Genomic DNA, 17,261 nt, shown 5'->3' with positions numbered 1-17,261 from the left:
AAATACACTTTTTAATGATCCACATGGTTTAAACTGATGTCTCCAGCTATTTATCTCATCTAATTCTTTCAATATAAATCTACTCAATGTGATAAAGTATAGCTGTAGCTGTAGAAGAACATACAGAAATATATATCATTAAAAATGTTTCGCCCGGGCTAAATAAATCACTACTTAGGCGTAACATGTGTTCATGCTTGTCCCTGAGAGAGAACAGCTTTATGAGTTCGTACCTACTGAGCCAGTGGCGCTCAGAAAGTAGTCTGCAGCGCCCCCTTCAGGAGAAGAAAATAACACACCTGGGCAAAATTCACAGGAGTGGCAATTAGGATAGATTTTGGATCTAGTGATCGTGTAGATGTACATATTTGTATTAGTGGTTTGGTCAACATTAAAAGTTATTGCAAGCTGTGTTTTTTGTAATTAAATTTTCTCTGGTTTCTATATGAGCTTTATTCACAAAGACAATTGCCCCGAAATGTAAAGAGACATTCAGGCAGAAAGAAGGAATGCTAACATATTTAATTTCTAAAATTATTTCAAAGGTTTGCCTTGAGGCATTTCTGCCACTGTTTACACAGTGACTGCCTGTATTTATAGATTTTATAGTCTGCAGAATGACACATTTAATGCCGCCAGTACAAATAAAACCAAAAACAACCTTTTGGCAGTTGGGTGTAAGACCCAAACTTAAAAAGCCAACTTTCATCGACTCAAACTTAATTTTGAAGCAGTTGCTAAATGTACAGCATGCATATGCAATTAAAACCGAGTAAAGGATGAGCTTAAATGTAATTTTTAGCAAAAAGAACATGAAATAGGATTATTGAATTACAGCCAAAGTCTCAGTTGGATAAATTACAAGTAGCTGGAATTTATTTAAGTGTTTAGTGGACTGCCAATCACAGTGAAACTTAACACTTAACATTTCAATTTCTGTTTTAATATCCTTGTTTTTATCCATCTAAAAGCACCATCAAGGCTGTAATTTTAGTCGAAACAAACACTAGTAAATGCCTTTTGTGAAAACGCACGGCTTTCAGTAGTCTGGTAATGGATACAGAAGGTTAAAAGTGAGAAAACTTCACTTGTCACTAACAACGCGGCAGAGAATATTTGTCCCCTCATTCAGTGTACAAAAAGCCTCGTTCAACTTCAAATGACTTGAAAAACAAAAGATTTTTTTTTTTTTGTCAAACAAAGTAAGGTTAAATTTAAAAAACACACACATTAATTTTTACTTTTTTAATTGTACAATAATACAATCACATTTTGTACAAATGCTGTTAACAAAAAAAATTAAATTGCAATTCAGGCTACGGGGAGAAATGTTGGTGGGGGGCCTGAAAACAACTATGTCCTTGGGCACTGCACTTAATTCATGCAGCATTGGAGTGAACACAGGCTACTCCTGCTGCTTGAAAGGGACAGCGACACCGCTTCTCTCCATTCACCCCATCATGTGTGACACATGCACACAGTGATGGGAAGGAGCAACAAGGTGGTCACCAGAGTCAGACGCAGATGAAGATCGTGTACAGAAAAATCCAATTTGTGTGTTTGTAGTGACAGCAGAGAAAAGGACGTGGGGAGGGTATGGTGGTTCATTTGTTGTTTGGTCCAGGTCCAAAGAGTTAAGAAACTGAGGCGCAGGGTCAAAGGTCATCAGGCCAGGGTTGCTTAAGAGCGGGTATACTTCCCCCAGATGTGAAGCATGAAGACTGACGCGATGAAAAGCAGGCTCATCACCAGCACGGGCACCGGACCACTGTCACACAACAATGAGACGATGATTAATAACCAGATTCTCTCTCTCACACACACACACACACACACACACACACACACACACACACACACACACACACACACACACACACACACACACACACACACACACACACACACACACACACACACACACACACACACATTGTTGTAACCCTAACCAGAGTGCGAGTCTTAGAGGAGAGGCTGATTTTATTGATGAGTTTCAGAAACAAGGAAGGGGCTCTCATCTCTGAAGGAGGCTCTGAGTGGGGGTGGGGGTGAGGGTGGAGGAGCGCATTGCTAAGTAGAAGCATTGCCATGCCAACCCTCTCCTCCGCGGCCCTCCCTTTCCTCCCCCCTCTGTCAGAAGGCTGTAATTGAGTTGACCTTTCAGAGTGGATCCTTTAATGAAGCTTTGAGGCCGGCGTCTAACACAGGAACAAACATGCACTCGATATACAGCACTGTATATGGCGAGCATGCCCTCCTTCGACTGCTGGAGAGACGCACTCAATAACCACCACAGCACCATTGATCAACCAATGACTGGCTATGGCCAGGAGGCAGGACGCCTCCTCTGCTGTTGGAGGGGGTTGGGCGTTGAGGATGGAGCAGAATATAAGTTTGAGAGTTTTCTAAATGTGTACTTTCCTCACATAATTACGTGTGTATATACACTCACACTCTTATTAGGCTGAATACATCAACTGCTTTACTGCCGAGTCACGTCTGGCCAATTTCCCACCATTAAACATGGCGAGTGTCGGAAATCCTGAGGATTCGTTTTGGAGTTGCGAGTGTACGAAAGTCAAAATGTCAAACGCTGGATTGGTTTGTGGCTATAAAACTTTTATAAACTATACTTACACTTTGAGTCCCGGTGAGTCTTCAGTGTAGAAGCGCCACATGCCGCCTGTGCCAGCAGATCCTGTGGTCCTGCCACCGCTGCGTGTACCACTGCTGGTAGCTTTCCTGTGCAACACAGATGCAAAACGATCTTTTATTCTACCAACAATCAGCTATTTCTTAAAAAAATTAAAAAATGTCATCACATTACAACACTTTTCCAGAATGGAAAAGAAACCGGATTTTAAAAAACAAGCACAACACAATTTCTGTCAATCATACTGGTGGCAAAGTTGATCAGACTTTAACTTTATTCAACTGTATAAACCAAATCAAAACATTCTTTTAGGCTGCCATATATAAATCACCAGAAGAGGGGAAAAAAAAATCAACAACAACAGTGAGATCTATTATACACTACGGCTTATTATGATTTTAATTTCAGCTACAGCAGCTGTTGATGAAAGAGCACTCCGAGTCATTGCTCCTTCATTCTTTGGATGAGATTAAACAGAGGTTAATGAGGTAATGAAGATGGTGGTAGTAATGGGTAATAATGAGACTGAGAGGAAGCAGTGAGTCTCTGATTACACACTGATTAAGCCAACAGCATAACATCTATCTGCTCTAATCTATGGGAAGGAGCACGCACATGCACACGCACGTGCACACACACACAAATTATCAACACCTATTCACAGGATGACTACATTAATAGATGGGTCACTACTGAGTGAGTGTGTGTGTGTGTGTGTGAGAGAGGGGTAATTTCAAGCTTTGTAAGGTGTTTGTGCAGCACAGTTATCTTTCTTACAAAAGATATTCTCTCACTGGATGGTGGAAGAAAATCTGGTGTTAAACTGGGTGTAGAGACAGTGAAGGCTGCAATATCTATCAATTCCTCAGGACACCCTCTGTGCCCTTTTGTCATCAGCTTAAAATGCTGATGGCATAAAGTGTGTGTATGCATACCTCTGTCTGACTGTGGAGCCTGCTGCACGGGGAGCCACTGTCTTGCTGGGCGATCTGCTAGAGGCTCCAACATTGGTGGCACTTGCTGCTGGTCCAGGCTAGAAAATATAACAGCACGTTAAAAATATACGACAATGTTACAGCGCATTCAATCACAAACCTTCATATCTGTTACATTTTCACACCTAAAACTAACCTACAGCACTCTGTCATGAGATTCAATAAATGCTTCGTGTATAAATAACTTATATTTGGCTTTAAAGTGTATATTACGTCTATATCAGATTACAAAGACTCTGGCTGGGTACTTCTACAGTTACTATCAAGCATCAAGTACCAAATCTCCTTCTAAAGCAATCACATATATTTAACATTTACTTAATTAAGTACTACAATAGCCTGAAACTTTGTCTTGAGACCCTTTAATTCGTAGTTAAAAGAGCCACGTCTACAATTGATGAGCTAACGTTAGCATACTAGCTAACAGCTGAGTGCTGAATGAATGCGGTGGACAAGGCTAGCGTGACCAGTAGTAGCCGTTCCAGTCAGATCTGAGGAGCTTACCATTTTGTTTTATTTGTCCAGATGCGAGCTAAAACGCTTTAGAGCTCTTCAAGCTGATGTCCACGTCGGAGGAGCGGCACACAGTCAGTGTGTGAAAAACTTGAGAAGAGAGCCCACAAAGCTGACGCTCGTCTAAAAAGGACACGACTACAAAACACAAGACCAAAGTAGGCGACCAGATAGAAGCCTGAGTAACTGACTGCATTTAGTACAAAAACACACACTCAACAGAACATCATTTCAAGTGTTTATGCATTTTTGAGTTATTAAATAATAATTATAAAAATATTTATTTCTAATGTTTTGAATTCGTTTATAAATATGTACATTAAATCAAAGGCAAATAATTGATTACCCTCGGTTCTGAAAGAGACGTGTCTGTCACGTCGGAGGAAACGCTAGCCATTGTGGCTCAAGCACGAAGCGGGGTGAGTCTAGTCGTAACGTTTGATTTGAGCCAAGATGGCGTCTAAACGGTAACTTTGTCGGACGGTTGATCGGTATTACAGACAGCTGAACAGGCATAATCACAGGTTGGTACATTTGGACAGGTTAGTGCGGAGAACCGAGCCTAAATTATTTTACCTAAAGATGTGGTTGTGTTTCGTTACAAATTCCGCGGTTGACGGATAACACATTATAATAATAACTGAACAAACGTCTAAAACGGCTTATAATCGTATTAACTGTCATCTAAAGCAAAAAAGGTACCTGAATCAGGAATAACCTGTTATTAGCTCGACTTTTTCTCTCTACTATATTGTGAACTAGCTGTTTGTCCTCAAATAGGTGACGGAGGCTGTGACAGTCAGACAGGGTGGTTGCCAGAAGCTGTGGGTGTATTTCCTTGCTGTCAACAGTTCTGAAGTACCTTCAGGGATAAAAGTTATAAATTAAGTGATGGTACAAAACCACAAGGACAGATTCTTCAAGTTGGCAACAATGCAGCCCTGAAATCGTTCAAAGATTAGATGCATGAATCCCGGGTACCTTTTGCTGGAGAAAACTGTTTGTTGTTTTCATCAGCATCAAGTTTTGGATTGTTTGAATGCCACAGAAAATGTATTTTTTCTTTAATCTGTGCCCGAGGTTAACACTGACTTCTTTTTAACCTTAAAGCTGCTCATCTAAACTTTGTACTTCTGATTTTGGAAAATTAGCTATTTGCCCTTATTCATCTCGGTTTTAACTGTATTCCTTCTTGTCTATAGGATGGCACGGGTAGTTTTCCTCCATCCTGACCTTGGTATTGGGGGAGCGGAGCGGCTGGTGGTCGATGCTGCCGTTGCTCTGAAGTCTCAGGGATGTAGCGTTCAGATCTGGACGGCCCATTATGACCCAACACATTGCTTCTCTGAGACCCTCGATGCGGAACTTCCTGTGGTGTGTTAGTGTGCACTATGCTACTAAAAAAATTATATCACTGGTAAACACAAACATTTTGTCACTGCTCCTGTTATTATTGTTCTAATAGGTGTGTGTGGGTGACTGGCTACCCACCAGTGTGTTTGGCTACCTGCATGCCCTGTGTGCCTACCTGAGGATGATCTATGTGGCCCTCTACCTGGTCTTCCTTAGCGGTGTGGAATATGATGTCATCTTCTGTGATCAGGTGAATTGTATTGCACAATAAGTGCCAGAGACATTTTAAGAGAGAGGATATAAAAAGGCTTTTTAAAACCCCGTTTGGAGGCAAAGGCAGCATGAATGACTGCCATATATTTTTTCAGTTCTTCTGAGAAAACTGTGTCTCATAACTTACTGTAACTTCTCTGTAACTTAGCTGTTTTTTCAATGAAAAACAGTGAGTGGGCGCTTCCCAGTTGAGCATCTCAAGAAGAAGGAGCAGATTTATTTATTTATTTTTAAACATTTGGTACATTAGCTTTAGCATATTTATGAATCTGCACATTTTACTATTAAAATGGGGTGGAAACCTTCAGGGCTGGCAGAATATATTTATGCTCTGTCTTGATAAAACACATGGCTTCATTAAATAAGCTACAGTTGGAATTAAAATCCTGCCGGTTCCAAGTGGGTCCAGTGGGATTTGTTTTCCAGATTTGGTGAATTTTATATTGATTGATCCTTGTGCAGTGTTTTAAACACTACAATACCATTTAAAAACAATCAGCCGTTTTATGACTTGCACTTCTGTTAAATGGGCACATGTCACATTTTCTGTATTTTGATCTTATCGTTGTTCCCTTTGACCCCAGGTGTCGGTGTGTATCCCAGTGTTACGACTGGGTCGCCGCAGGAAGAAGGTTCTGTTCTACTGTCACTTCCCAGACCAGCTGCTGACTCAGAGGAAGTCGGCCCTGAAGAAGCTTTACCGTACTCCCATCGACTGGCTGGAGGAACGAACCACAGGCATGGCTGATATGGTGCGTAACATCACACACAGCAACATGGTCAGATTACAGGACAGGACCGACTGTTTTATTTCATTTGTATAATAAACATAGTAAGGAATGTTAACCAATCAGTGAACCAATGAAAGAAGTTCAAAAAACCCCAGCACACTTTTCAATCAGAGTTTGTGGGCCTACCAAAGGCTGATCCGGTGCACATCTGATTACAAATGATTAAAATAATAAAATTAATTTGTAGACTAATGGAATAAAGGGATTGACCATTTTATGTCAAAAGAGTTTTGCTAAATCACCATGGAAAATTAATCTCTCGTTTTGAATTTGATTCTCTCTCTCACACTTTGTCGTGTAGATGTACAACCTTGAAAAGCATTCCTGCAGAGCACTAAGTGAATGATTTTATGGCTTTCGTGGGTTGTTTGGGGTGATTTTTGGAAGTCCAGACCACTATCCTCTCAATTGCCTTATTGCTTTTTTTTTTTTTAACTCCGCTGACGTTCACAATCAGCTGTTCCTGAAGACGCTCTGTGCCTGTGTGTAATTAGCAGTTATACTAAATACTTACTGTGTAGTCCAACTACAACGAGCCTATCTTTTCATGGGCCAGAAAACTGGACTTTGCAGATACAATTTGCTTGGGTACAGAACAGATTACCTAGTGTGAGAGCACACCTAGCTTTTCAGCCTAAAGAAGTTTGAGAGAAGTAAATTCTCTCTCCTCGCAACTGCTTTAGCTCTTTAGCTATTCACCAGTGCGAAAGGATTTGATCTCCACATGTGAGCTGGTGTCAGAGCTCAGGGCCCTGAGAGAAATCTGATGACATTTTGATTGATCCTAAGGCCTTTGATCACTTTTTGGTGATCAAAGGCCTTATGCTGCTGTTCATGTTATAGGGAATTAAAATACCTCTGATTTATGTGAGATCTTTGTGAACAAATCTCTTTATGCTTTCTTTTAGATTCTGGTAAACAGCCAGTTCACCGCAGGCATCTTCAGGGAGACTTTCCGCAGTCTGAGCGGAGTCCAGACAGATGTCCTCTATCCCTCCCTCAATACGCATACCTTTGATGAGGCAACCACTGAAGCACAGAGCCTGGAAGGACTGCTCCCCGAGGGAACTACCTGTCTGTTTCTCTCTCTGAACCGATACGAAAGGAAGAAGAATTTAGGCCTGGCTCTGGCGGCTTTGGCAACTCTGAGGAGCAGCCTTCCTCCTGGCCAGAGACCAGGCATTCACCTGGTGGTGGCAGGAGGCTACGATGATCGCGTCACTGAGAATGTTCAGCACTACACTGAACTGAAAGAGCTAGCAGCACAGCTCCACTTGGAGGACTGTGTTACTTTCCTCCGCTCCCCCTCAGATTCGCTGAAGGTGGCGCTGCTGCAGGGCAGCACCGCCGTCCTCTACACCCCTAGCAGAGAGCATTTTGGGATAGTTCCCGTGGAGGCCATGTACTGTTGCTGCCCCGTTATCGCTGTGAACTCTGGGGGCCCCCTGGAGAGCGTGGCAAACGGGGAGACGGGCTTCCTGTGCGAGCCCACGGCCGAGGCCTTCTCTAAGGCCATGGAGAGGCTCGTCAGGGAGCCACACCTCCGCAGGGACATGGGACAAGCTGGGAGGAGGAGGGTAGAAGATAAATTTTCTCTTCAAGCCTTCTCAGACCAGCTGTATGGATACATTGTCAGGCTGAGCCAGTGATGTGAAAGCTGGAGGAGAGACGGGAGAAAACTTGTGAAGAAATGATCGTCTGCTGAACAGTGAAGCTGAGTATGGATGGCTCGGCACTACAGAGAGTAGGAGCGAGGATATATGTGTATATGTGCAAGGAGGTGAGGGAAGTATCATGAGGACTTGGAGGACTATTAATCAGCATTCCCCTGGAGAGGTTGCTGTGAGGGGGAAAAAAGGACGGAATTTCTATACCAATTAAGAAAAGACTAACGAGTTTTCCAATCCTATCTTTACAAAAATACCAACCTTGCAAGTGTGTTCTTGTGTGTGAAGTTGAGGATGTGAAGCAGCGTGGCAACCAAGAGCCTCCAAATGAGTCCACCCAAAGGATTGATTGTTAGAGTGAAATGTTTTGCACTGTGTCTGAGTGTGTGTGTCTGTCTGTTGTTTTCTTTTCTACAGCAGTCTTTGTCTTTGTGTGTTTTGGGGATGAAGAACAAGAATGTCTTTATCACCGTGTGCCATCAGGCAGCGCACAGTCGCCGATCGATAAGCAGGATGCGTTCCACTACTTCCGCTCGGAGCTTTGTTCCCCGGCGTGTATTCAGAAGACGCCGGCCTGTCCATGACTCTTACTGCTGCATGGAGGTTATTAGTAGATGATAGAGAGTGTTTGGCTTTATTAGAGGTCTGGCTGATGGGCAGTGTGCCTGTGCCTGTGTCTGGGTCATTATCAACGAGGAGAATAGCGGGAGGTCATTGTGTCTGTGCGCTGCCCTCTACAGCCTTCCTACTGTATAGAAATGCTCTTATTGACATTCCTGAAGTCTTAATAAACAAGAGGACACATAGTTTGCCGAGTCTTATGGAGCTTGCTTTGTTGGTAAGTTTTTGGCCTTTAATAGAGTTCACTAAGGATTTTGTGGGTGAGCATGGAGGCACAGAAGCATTCTTAAAGCCATGGATAAATCTGATTGTGCCTCAAGTTATTAAATAAAACATTCTCAGACAAAGTAGCAGCAGAGGAGTTTCATTTTGCTCATTAGGAAAAGCAGGAAGTTTCTGTCTCCACCCTTTGCTGCATTATCATTTCCAGAATCTGAGTTGTATCCTGGTGGGCTTGATTCTTCTTCTTAAATGAGATCTGAAAAGACTAGATCATTTGATCAGTAAATCAGGTGTACAACTAAAGGTTATTTTCTCCAAAAGTTGATTCTGTTCATCTGGACGTAGCGTTTTCTGGGAGAAATGTTTCGTCACTCATCCAAGTGACTTCTTCAGTCTCAGCTGGCTGCAGGTTTCCCCAACCTTATAAACAGTACATTTGCATAATGACTGAAACCAGCCCACTGAAGGAACAATGGGCTGTGAGGTCAGTTCCTTAATCATAATTATGCAAATTCTCATGACCATTGATCAACAACCACTGACCAAAACCCACTGATCAAAGACCACTGATCAATGGCCATGAGTACCATTCACAGAGAGTTGGGGAATGGCTGCAATCACAGCATTGTAAGATGGCGAAAGATGTACCCTTAGGCCAAAAGGTTATTTTCCAGATCATTTGACCATTAATATTCCTCGAAAATAATATGCAGTCCACTATATTTTAGAACACAAGGTAACATTACCATATATGAAATGTATTCTCTTATCCAAAAATGGCAAAATATCAATTTTCTAGAAAATACTTCTGAACTTTACAAATGGATATAGCTACTGTGACGTCACCCTTTGATTAATGAACATCTGTTCTGAAACCTCAAGCGGAGACTTTTCACCATCTTGGTGTTTTAAAACCAGATAGTGATTCAGAAACCAAGAACCAACCAGCATGGTGAAAAATCAGCCAGACACAGAGAGTCCCAACTCAGCAAAAAACAGCTAAACAATGACCCTATCAAGACTTTTTGATATTTCTGTTGCTTGTCACTGCAAAAATCTCTCCAAAATATGTCAGAAAAATGTAGTTTATCGCACAGATTCTGGTGCATAAACTGCAAATAAACAGTGCATTATTTTACCCCAAATCTTTGTGCACGAATGAAAACCGCACTATGTCGCCACACACGCCGATGGGTGCAACAGGTCAGTGATGGGCGATCTCTCACTTGTTAGATGATTGTGTAAACCACTACATCATGGAGCCACTTCATTACTTCATCTTTGAGTATAAAATAAGTCAACTAATCGCTGCTTATCAACAACCCAAACCAACTGATTTAATGCCACTCTACTGTATCTCTCACCCGCCTAGCTGAACACAGCGTAGCTGTATTGAACAAAAGTGGCGAAATGCTCACTGTTGAAATTCACCAGGTCATATTTCAACTCCTGGTGCAGGAAACTCTGACAGTGACAGCGTATTGTCTCGGTGTTTGTTGTTGTTGACGACCCTGATTTGGGTTTCTTGAGGCACTTTGATCTCAGTAATGGGCTGCGTGCGAATTCTGGTCTTCTTCACAATGCTGTCGTTGCTCGACTTTGGAATCATCATCTGGAGGAAGCTGCGGCATGCTTTCTGTGTCACATTTTCATCTTAAAGGGGAGAAAAAAAGAAGAGGAGTTTAAATAAACGTACTGCATTTTGAGCTGACACAACAGCCAGCTCAACTGCAGCGTGTAGCAGGGAAAACATTTCTTACCTCCACACCCAAAATGGAAAACTTGGCTTTCTCCCATATAAACACTCCAAAGAGACAACCCAACCATGGGTTTGCAAACTCAATCAAGTGTCCCACCTCTGTTGTGGACACACTCTGATCGATCTGCAGAAACAAAGAGCAGAGCTGGTGCACAGAAATTCAATAAAACCATGAAATTTGGCTGAAAAACAAACAAAAACTTAGCTAATAACTAGGTTTTATACATCCAGTCGCACTGGAAAGCATGACCAACAAACCCAAACTGTTGTAAATTTTCTGCATATATTATAAATGCTCACCTGTCTCCATGTCAATTTGGAAGAATTATAGTTGCACATTCCCATGACATCCATTGCTGCTGTGAGTTGAAGCCAACTGATGGACAAAAGGGCACCTTCCATTTATAAGGCTCTGTAAACGGGTTGTGCAATATGTCAAACCTCTTAATTTTTTCCAGATAGACTTGACTCTAAGTAGTTCATGATAATAGGGAGCCTTACATGTTCCATATTAATTTAGTATCTTCTATATTTTTCCACTTTTGTGCAGGACACCGGGGATCTCAGTCATATTCCATATTCAGAAATGTTTCTCTTAGTTTGATTAAGTCGCACGGTTCGCCTGCACTGAGTTTTCAAATCCCTCATCTCATATTGATTCAGACATTTTCTTCTGAGTCAATTTCAAAAGCTGAAAGGCAACAAAACCAACAGCGATACCACTTATTTTTCAGAACTTCAAATTATTTGTCCCTATAGGTCCAATTAGTGCTGGTGGCCATGATTTAATTTAAAATAGATAGCAAGGTGTGGAATATTGCAGCGATGCTCCTCACATCAATTTATGTATGTGAACCTGATACGTTTGACTTTTGCAAATAGGGTAAAATACATTCTCCGATTTAATATTCAGGAATGGTTTAGCCTGAGAAATCCCTGCTTTACACACCTGACATTTGATCTGTTGTCCACTGTTTGATCTGCTGGTGCTTGATTGGAAGTTGATAATCAGTTGGATAGATGGACAATATTTTTTTAAAAAAAACATATTTAATGAGTCATTTTTCAGGACATAATCAGTCTTTTGCTTTCTGAACTTCTAACAGATATTAGGTAACAGTAAAAAAGGGTTTCTGTGAGACATTTTATGAGTGTTTGTAGTGTGATTTTACTAAAGGTGTCGACTGTAAGGTTTCCTTTATGAAATTAAAGAATTTTGTTGTTTTAAGATCATGAACAACATCTAAAAATTTCTTTGCTTACAATTAAATTACAATTGTGGTTTTGATTAGCAAAATATGTTTTTCTATAGAGAAAAAATAAAGAAGAAGAAGAATGCAAACCATTCATTGGCTAGGAATCAAAAAAGCGTGTGTGTATTTATGTGTGTGTTCATGCTTTGTTTCCACATCCAGAAGCATTAAGAGCAAATGATGAGGAGCGTGTTGCTGCAGTGATTTAGGGGCCCTGCTAGGGTGGATGATAAAACGGTCCCGCGGAGTCGGTAAGCGAGCGAAAAGACACACAAACAAAAGCATGCAGCAGTAAACACTGATCAGGCTCCATTAAGAGTTCCACGTTCTCGCCTACACAGAAACACAGAGTCCGCGGTCTCCCTTCTGTTGCTGTCTGGTTTCCTCGCTCCTTTCTTTACCTCAAAGTTGGGAAAGAAGAATCAGCAGTCCCTTCACTCCCCCGTCTCTCTCTCTGCCCTGTGGTGGGGTGGTTATTGAGATCATGGTGTGTCTGAGTGGCAGTGATAACCGGTACCCAGGTGCCAGTGGCACATGGTGTTTAATTAATTAATGAGACCGCGGGGTTGGTTTTCTAATTCCACCTAGCCGGCATCGGGGGTGTGGGGGAGATAGCCGTGAAATGTTTAGGTGTGTGTTTTCAGGCGAGAAAAAGGGAGATGTATGTGCGAGTGCATGCGTGTTATGGGTGTATATCTATTTTGTTGGCAGTTTGGGAGCTGGCTTCCTTGTTAGTGGGGTATTAAAATATGTATGGAATATTTTTACTCCCACTTTTAATCAAGCTTCTTGATTGGGAGTTAATCACAGGCCAAATGAAGCTGATGATGAAAGAAACACAGTTAGTGTTACAGTAATACATCAATCTGAACTCTTCCTCCTGCACAATAACCAGGTCATGGGCATGGGATATAAACATAATTACTGGATGGTGCTCAGATGTGTGTGGTGTAGGTTAAGGATCCAATTAAGTAATATCAAACCAAATTCCAAAGAAATCAGAGAGCAAGGATATGAAAAAGACTTAAATAAACTCTATATTAAGACCATTAAATTACTCCAAGAAGATTTTGGCATTTTAGCAAAATGCAACTAGCAACTTTCACAACTTCATCAGTCATGCAGCACCTTAAAACAGTTTTGCCAAAACATTTTAAAGTTTAGCCAGAAAAGTATAAATGACGGTAAAACGTCCATGACATTACAATCAAACATTTTAATGTTATTTAACATTTCAGTGGGAGTTTCTTTTGTGGGGACTCTTGGGTGTTTTTTTTTCTTTCTTAGATGTATGAAAAGTTGTTGTATTCTGCTAATAGTGAGGTAAAATGAATTATAATTAAAACCTCTGTGAGTGAGAGTTATGTCCAAGTGAGATGTGATGGTATTTATTACAAAAAAGAGAAGTCTATCAAAATCCCAGACTGAAAACTGGGATGTTTGGTGTCTTTTAACCCCAACGTTAACTTTACATCGGTAAAATTTTTTATTAGATACACCCTGCATTATTTGTTCATGGCATGGATTCAAAAAGGTGTTGAAAACATAGACATTTTGGTCCATCTTGACATGATAGCATCACACAGTTGCTGCAGATTCATCAGCTGCACATCTGTGATGTGAATCTTCCGTTCCACCACATCCCAAAGATGTTCTATGGAATTGAGATCTGGTGACTGCGGAGGACATTTGAGCACAATGAACTCATTGTTCAAGAACCAGTTTGAGATTATTTGAGTTTTGTGACATGGTGTGTTATCCTGCTGGTAGCAGCCATCAGAAGATGGCTGCTACGAAATGTGATCGTAAAGGCATGGACATGGTCAGCCGCAATACTCAGCTAGTTTGTGTTGTTTAAATGAGGCTTAGTTGGTACTAAGTGAAAATATCTGCCAAACCACCAGCAGCCTGAACCGCTGATATAAGCCAGGATGGATCCATGCTTTCATGTTACTTATGCCAAATTCTGACCCATACAAAATCACAGCAGAAATGTAAACTCATCAGACGAGCCAACATTTTCTGCTTTTCTGTTTTTCCAATTTTCTGGTGAGCCTGCATGTAGTCTTATGCTGCTGTAGCCCATCTGCTTCAAGGTTCAGCATGCTGTGCCTTCAGAGATGCTCTTCTGCATACTTTGATTATAACAAGTGATTATTTGGGATGCTGTTTGTCTTCCTATCTGCTTCTCCTCTGATCTCTGCCATCAGCAAGACTTTTTTGCCCAAAGAACTGCCACTCATCTTTTTTTGAGAGCATTCTCCAAACAACAACAACAACAAAAAACAGCAACAACTTGGGATCCTATCCTGGAGATGGCTCAGACCAGCTGGTCTAACACCAATAGCCGTGTCACATTACTTACTAACCTCACCTTTCTTCCCTATTCTGATGCTCGGTTTGAACTGTCTCGATCATGTCTACAGTCTTAAACGCATCAAGTCACTGCCATGTGATTGAGTGATTACATAGTTTCATTTTTGAACAGTTGAACAGGTGCACCTAATAAAGTTGCTGATGAGCATACTATACCACCATGAGCATAACAGACCACAAATGATAAGAAGATGCTTTTATGTGTTACAACTGTGTCCTCGGAAAAGTTTAAGCGGCCCCGATTAATAGAACAGAAATAGTTAAGAAAGGCAGCTGAAAGAGGTGAGCTCACACAGAATGTGAGGGTCACAGAATCGCATGTGAAGACAGGAACAAACTGAAAAGCTGCACAGTAAAAGTCCATTGTGCAACATTCAGTGAAAACACTACAAATACCACACTGAAATATGTAATGAGAATTTGTAATTGACGTTTGTAGAGTACTGCTACACATTCAACAGATTTGTTAGAAAATGTAATATTAGTTTTTAAAAAAGGGAAAAAAGAGGTGGCGTGATGAAAAAAAGGTTTATTGGGTTCAGTCTGGCTTTTTTTTTTTTTTTTAAATCAAGCATCTGCAGAAAGAGAATCCATAATCAAAGCAAAAGCACAACAGGATATTTCATTCAGCTTTCTCTGATGCACGTAGACACAAACATTTAATATAGCTCAGCCTTTCTTGTAACTCTAAATATTTTTGCATTTTGCTCCAGGCGCAGGAGTTTTACTGCAAGCAGAAAAAAAAGCTTCCTAGATCATAAATGATAGAATGTGCCTTAACAAAAGAAAAGCAGCATTTGTATTCACAGCTCATCTTTAAGAGCTGTTTTACATGGTACATGTTAACAAATTATGTATTTCATACTTTACTACTTCCATAAAGTACTCAAATATATTAGCTTACACACCGTAAATGTTAACACTGTGCAACTCGTACACTCACACACTGGCAAACAGTCTTAGAAGCTGATATCACAAATGAAGGGAATGATTTATTGACGCTCCATAAAACTCTTCTTTCTGTGGGAGCTCACGATAAAACTTATATAATCTCTGCTAGTGACATATTATAGATAGGCTCTATAAAAATAGCTTTATGACTACGGGGGGGAGCGCTATAACTTGTTCTATCCTGTATATTGTGGTTTGAAACATCTTATTGCTTAAAGACAAACGAGTCCATAGATTTCCAACATGAACGATTTCCCAGTTCAGGGGTGGGTTATCACGAAAATCTTGGGAGTCTTGTTTCAGATGTAAAGTTATGAGTAAAAGTTTAGTTAGAAAAATAAAAGCTAATAACACAGTAAGGAAGAAAACCACACAGTGTAAGTTAATGATAATATTTAATAGTAATCTGAGATTTCAAGAGTGGTCGTGTGCTGTCTGTATATTAAAGTTTTGCTGGAAGTGACCCTGCCCCACATCTCATCGCTTAAAAGGCACAGATTGCCCACATACTATGAACCATCACAGTCATTATTGCTTTTATTTGTGTTTGTGTAGGGACTGAATAAAGAATCCACTTTGATAAAACCAGAAATCTTTTCACTTCAGACAGAGCCAGGATACCTGATATCACCAGCTTACAGTCTTTGTAGCCCACCAGGAGTGGGGTAAAATAGGTGAAGGTGTTTTGGGAGCTCCCCCAGCAGCCTGGACCTACAGGATGGCTTCAAAGTCACCTGATCCAGTTCTGTCTCTAAGCTTTATCAAAAAAAGGAAAGTCTAAGCCTAATTTTAAAAGGAAAGTCAGTGTCTGTCCACTGAATTCTGTTTCCATTGACTTTTACTAAAGTATTAGAAAAACAAGAGGTTTACCAGTTCTCTTCAGGATTTAATGGAGATTTCATTTAGTAACTGGCTGTTGTGTGTGTCTGTGGCAGAAAAGTTGCAGGAGCTTCCTCGCAGACTCAAAATGACTTTGGCAGGACGGATACAAAACAAAACAAAACAGCATCCCTACCTTAACACAGCATTACACTAAATCCAATTGTCTTTTGAGTCCAGATTCATAGTCAATGCAAAAATAGGAAATTTAGATCAAGTGTTTCATCAAACTCTCAAAAATAATTGTTGAACTATTCCTTTAACCTGCTAAATGCTCCCTGAGCAGCGATCGATCAAGAAGCTCTTGCACAAACAGCTTTATTTATATCATGAACTTCCTGCTTTAATTCATCTTTGATGTTAAATTTATACCCAAGGTAAGTATATGTCTTAACACACACAAATACACACACACACACACACATCCTGGCTCCCAGGTTGCTCTTCCTGGAGCAGCAGGGTGATGCAGGAGGAGGAGAAAGGGGGAGTGGGGGAGAGCGGAGAGAAGAAAAAGGAAGAGGCAACAGGAGAACAGACCTCCCATTGAACTTGGCTCGCTTCCAGCACTCATTCGCCCAGTAATCAGCTGTGAGTCAGTCAGTCATACTGGCTCTAAACAAACACATTAACATTTGAGTGCGCAATACAGCGATGGCTACTTGCATGCACGCAAGCACAGACTGTCACTGCATTAAAGACCCATACACGCACTACCGGAGCACAGTTTACTAACTCTTAACCTGCATGCGTTTTTGTGAATTTCACTTGGAGAGTGTGTTTTTTTTTCTTTACAGTCTCAGTTTCGCGCAGGTCTTTGATGATCACGAGTGATGGAGAGCTGGAAAGGACAAAGGGTATTTTTTAAAAGTGTGTGGGGGGTGTATTGATAGAGGTGGGTTTGGTGGACTTCTCATCAAAGGGCGCCATCACTCACCTATGCCCCAAAAGGAACTGT

At 41.0% G+C, this 17,261-nt stretch overlaps 2 protein-coding genes across 5 annotated transcripts; one reads left to right on the top strand and one right to left on the bottom strand.

Annotated features, from left to right (window-relative positions):
• Positions 1–1,230: 1,230 nt before the first annotated feature.
• On the bottom strand, positions 1,231–4,588 carry sec61b (SEC61 translocon subunit beta). Its single transcript, XM_087848173.1, has 5 exons — positions 4,508–4,588; positions 4,153–4,299; positions 3,589–3,686; positions 2,638–2,742; positions 1,231–1,768 (listed from the first exon to the last, which is right to left on the bottom strand). The coding sequence occupies exons 2-5, from the start codon at positions 4,153–4,155 to the stop codon at positions 1,681–1,683; spliced, it is 294 nt and encodes a 97-aa protein (XP_087704299.1). The 5' UTR covers positions 4,156–4,299; positions 4,508–4,588; the 3' UTR covers positions 1,231–1,680.
• Positions 4,155–9,303, top strand: alg2 (ALG2 alpha-1,3/1,6-mannosyltransferase). 4 transcript variants are annotated; one of them, XM_006801331.3, is made up of 5 exons: positions 4,155–4,319; positions 5,364–5,535; positions 5,627–5,764; positions 6,372–6,539; positions 7,487–9,302. In XM_006801331.3, the coding sequence occupies exons 2-5, from the start codon at positions 5,365–5,367 to the stop codon at positions 8,225–8,227; spliced, it is 1,218 nt and encodes a 405-aa protein (XP_006801394.2). In that variant the 5' UTR covers positions 4,155–4,319; position 5,364; the 3' UTR covers positions 8,228–9,302. The 4 variants fall into 4 exon arrangements, with proteins under 4 accessions (XP_006801394.2, XP_006801395.2, XP_006801393.2 ...); XM_006801332.2 differs by lacking the exon at positions 4,155–4,319 and adding an exon at positions 4,527–4,580; XM_006801330.3 differs by lacking the exon at positions 4,155–4,319 and adding an exon at positions 4,566–4,685 and having other exon boundaries at positions 7,487–9,300.
• Positions 9,304–17,261: the final 7,958 nt, after the last annotated feature.

The sequence above is a fragment of the Neolamprologus brichardi genome, chromosome 11 (genome assembly GCF_056152115.1).
Source record: "Neolamprologus brichardi isolate AB-2024 chromosome 11, ASM5615211v1, whole genome shotgun sequence".
NCBI classification, from domain to species: Eukaryota; Metazoa; Chordata; class Actinopteri; order Cichliformes; family Cichlidae; genus Neolamprologus; species Neolamprologus brichardi.
This window is presented reverse-complemented; position numbering and strand designations above follow the sequence as displayed.

Excerpts from the sequence above, each read along its gene's own strand:
- sec61b (XM_087848173.1), bottom strand. Across the intron at positions 2,743-3,588 it reads GGCTCCACAGTCAGACAGAG|GAAAGCTACCAGCAGTGGTA; the intron begins GTATGCATACAC and ends TGTGTTGCACAG. Across the intron at positions 1,769-2,637 it reads GACTCACCGGGACTCAAAGT|TGGTCCGGTGCCCGTGCTGG; the intron begins GTAAGTATAGTT and ends GTTGTGTGACAG.
- alg2 (XM_006801328.3), top strand. Across the intron at positions 5,536-5,626 it reads TCGATGCGGAACTTCCTGTG|GTGTGTGTGGGTGACTGGCT; the intron begins GTGTGTTAGTGT and ends TTGTTCTAATAG. Across the intron at positions 5,765-6,371 it reads ATGTCATCTTCTGTGATCAG|GTGTCGGTGTGTATCCCAGT; the intron begins GTGAATTGTATT and ends CTTTGACCCCAG.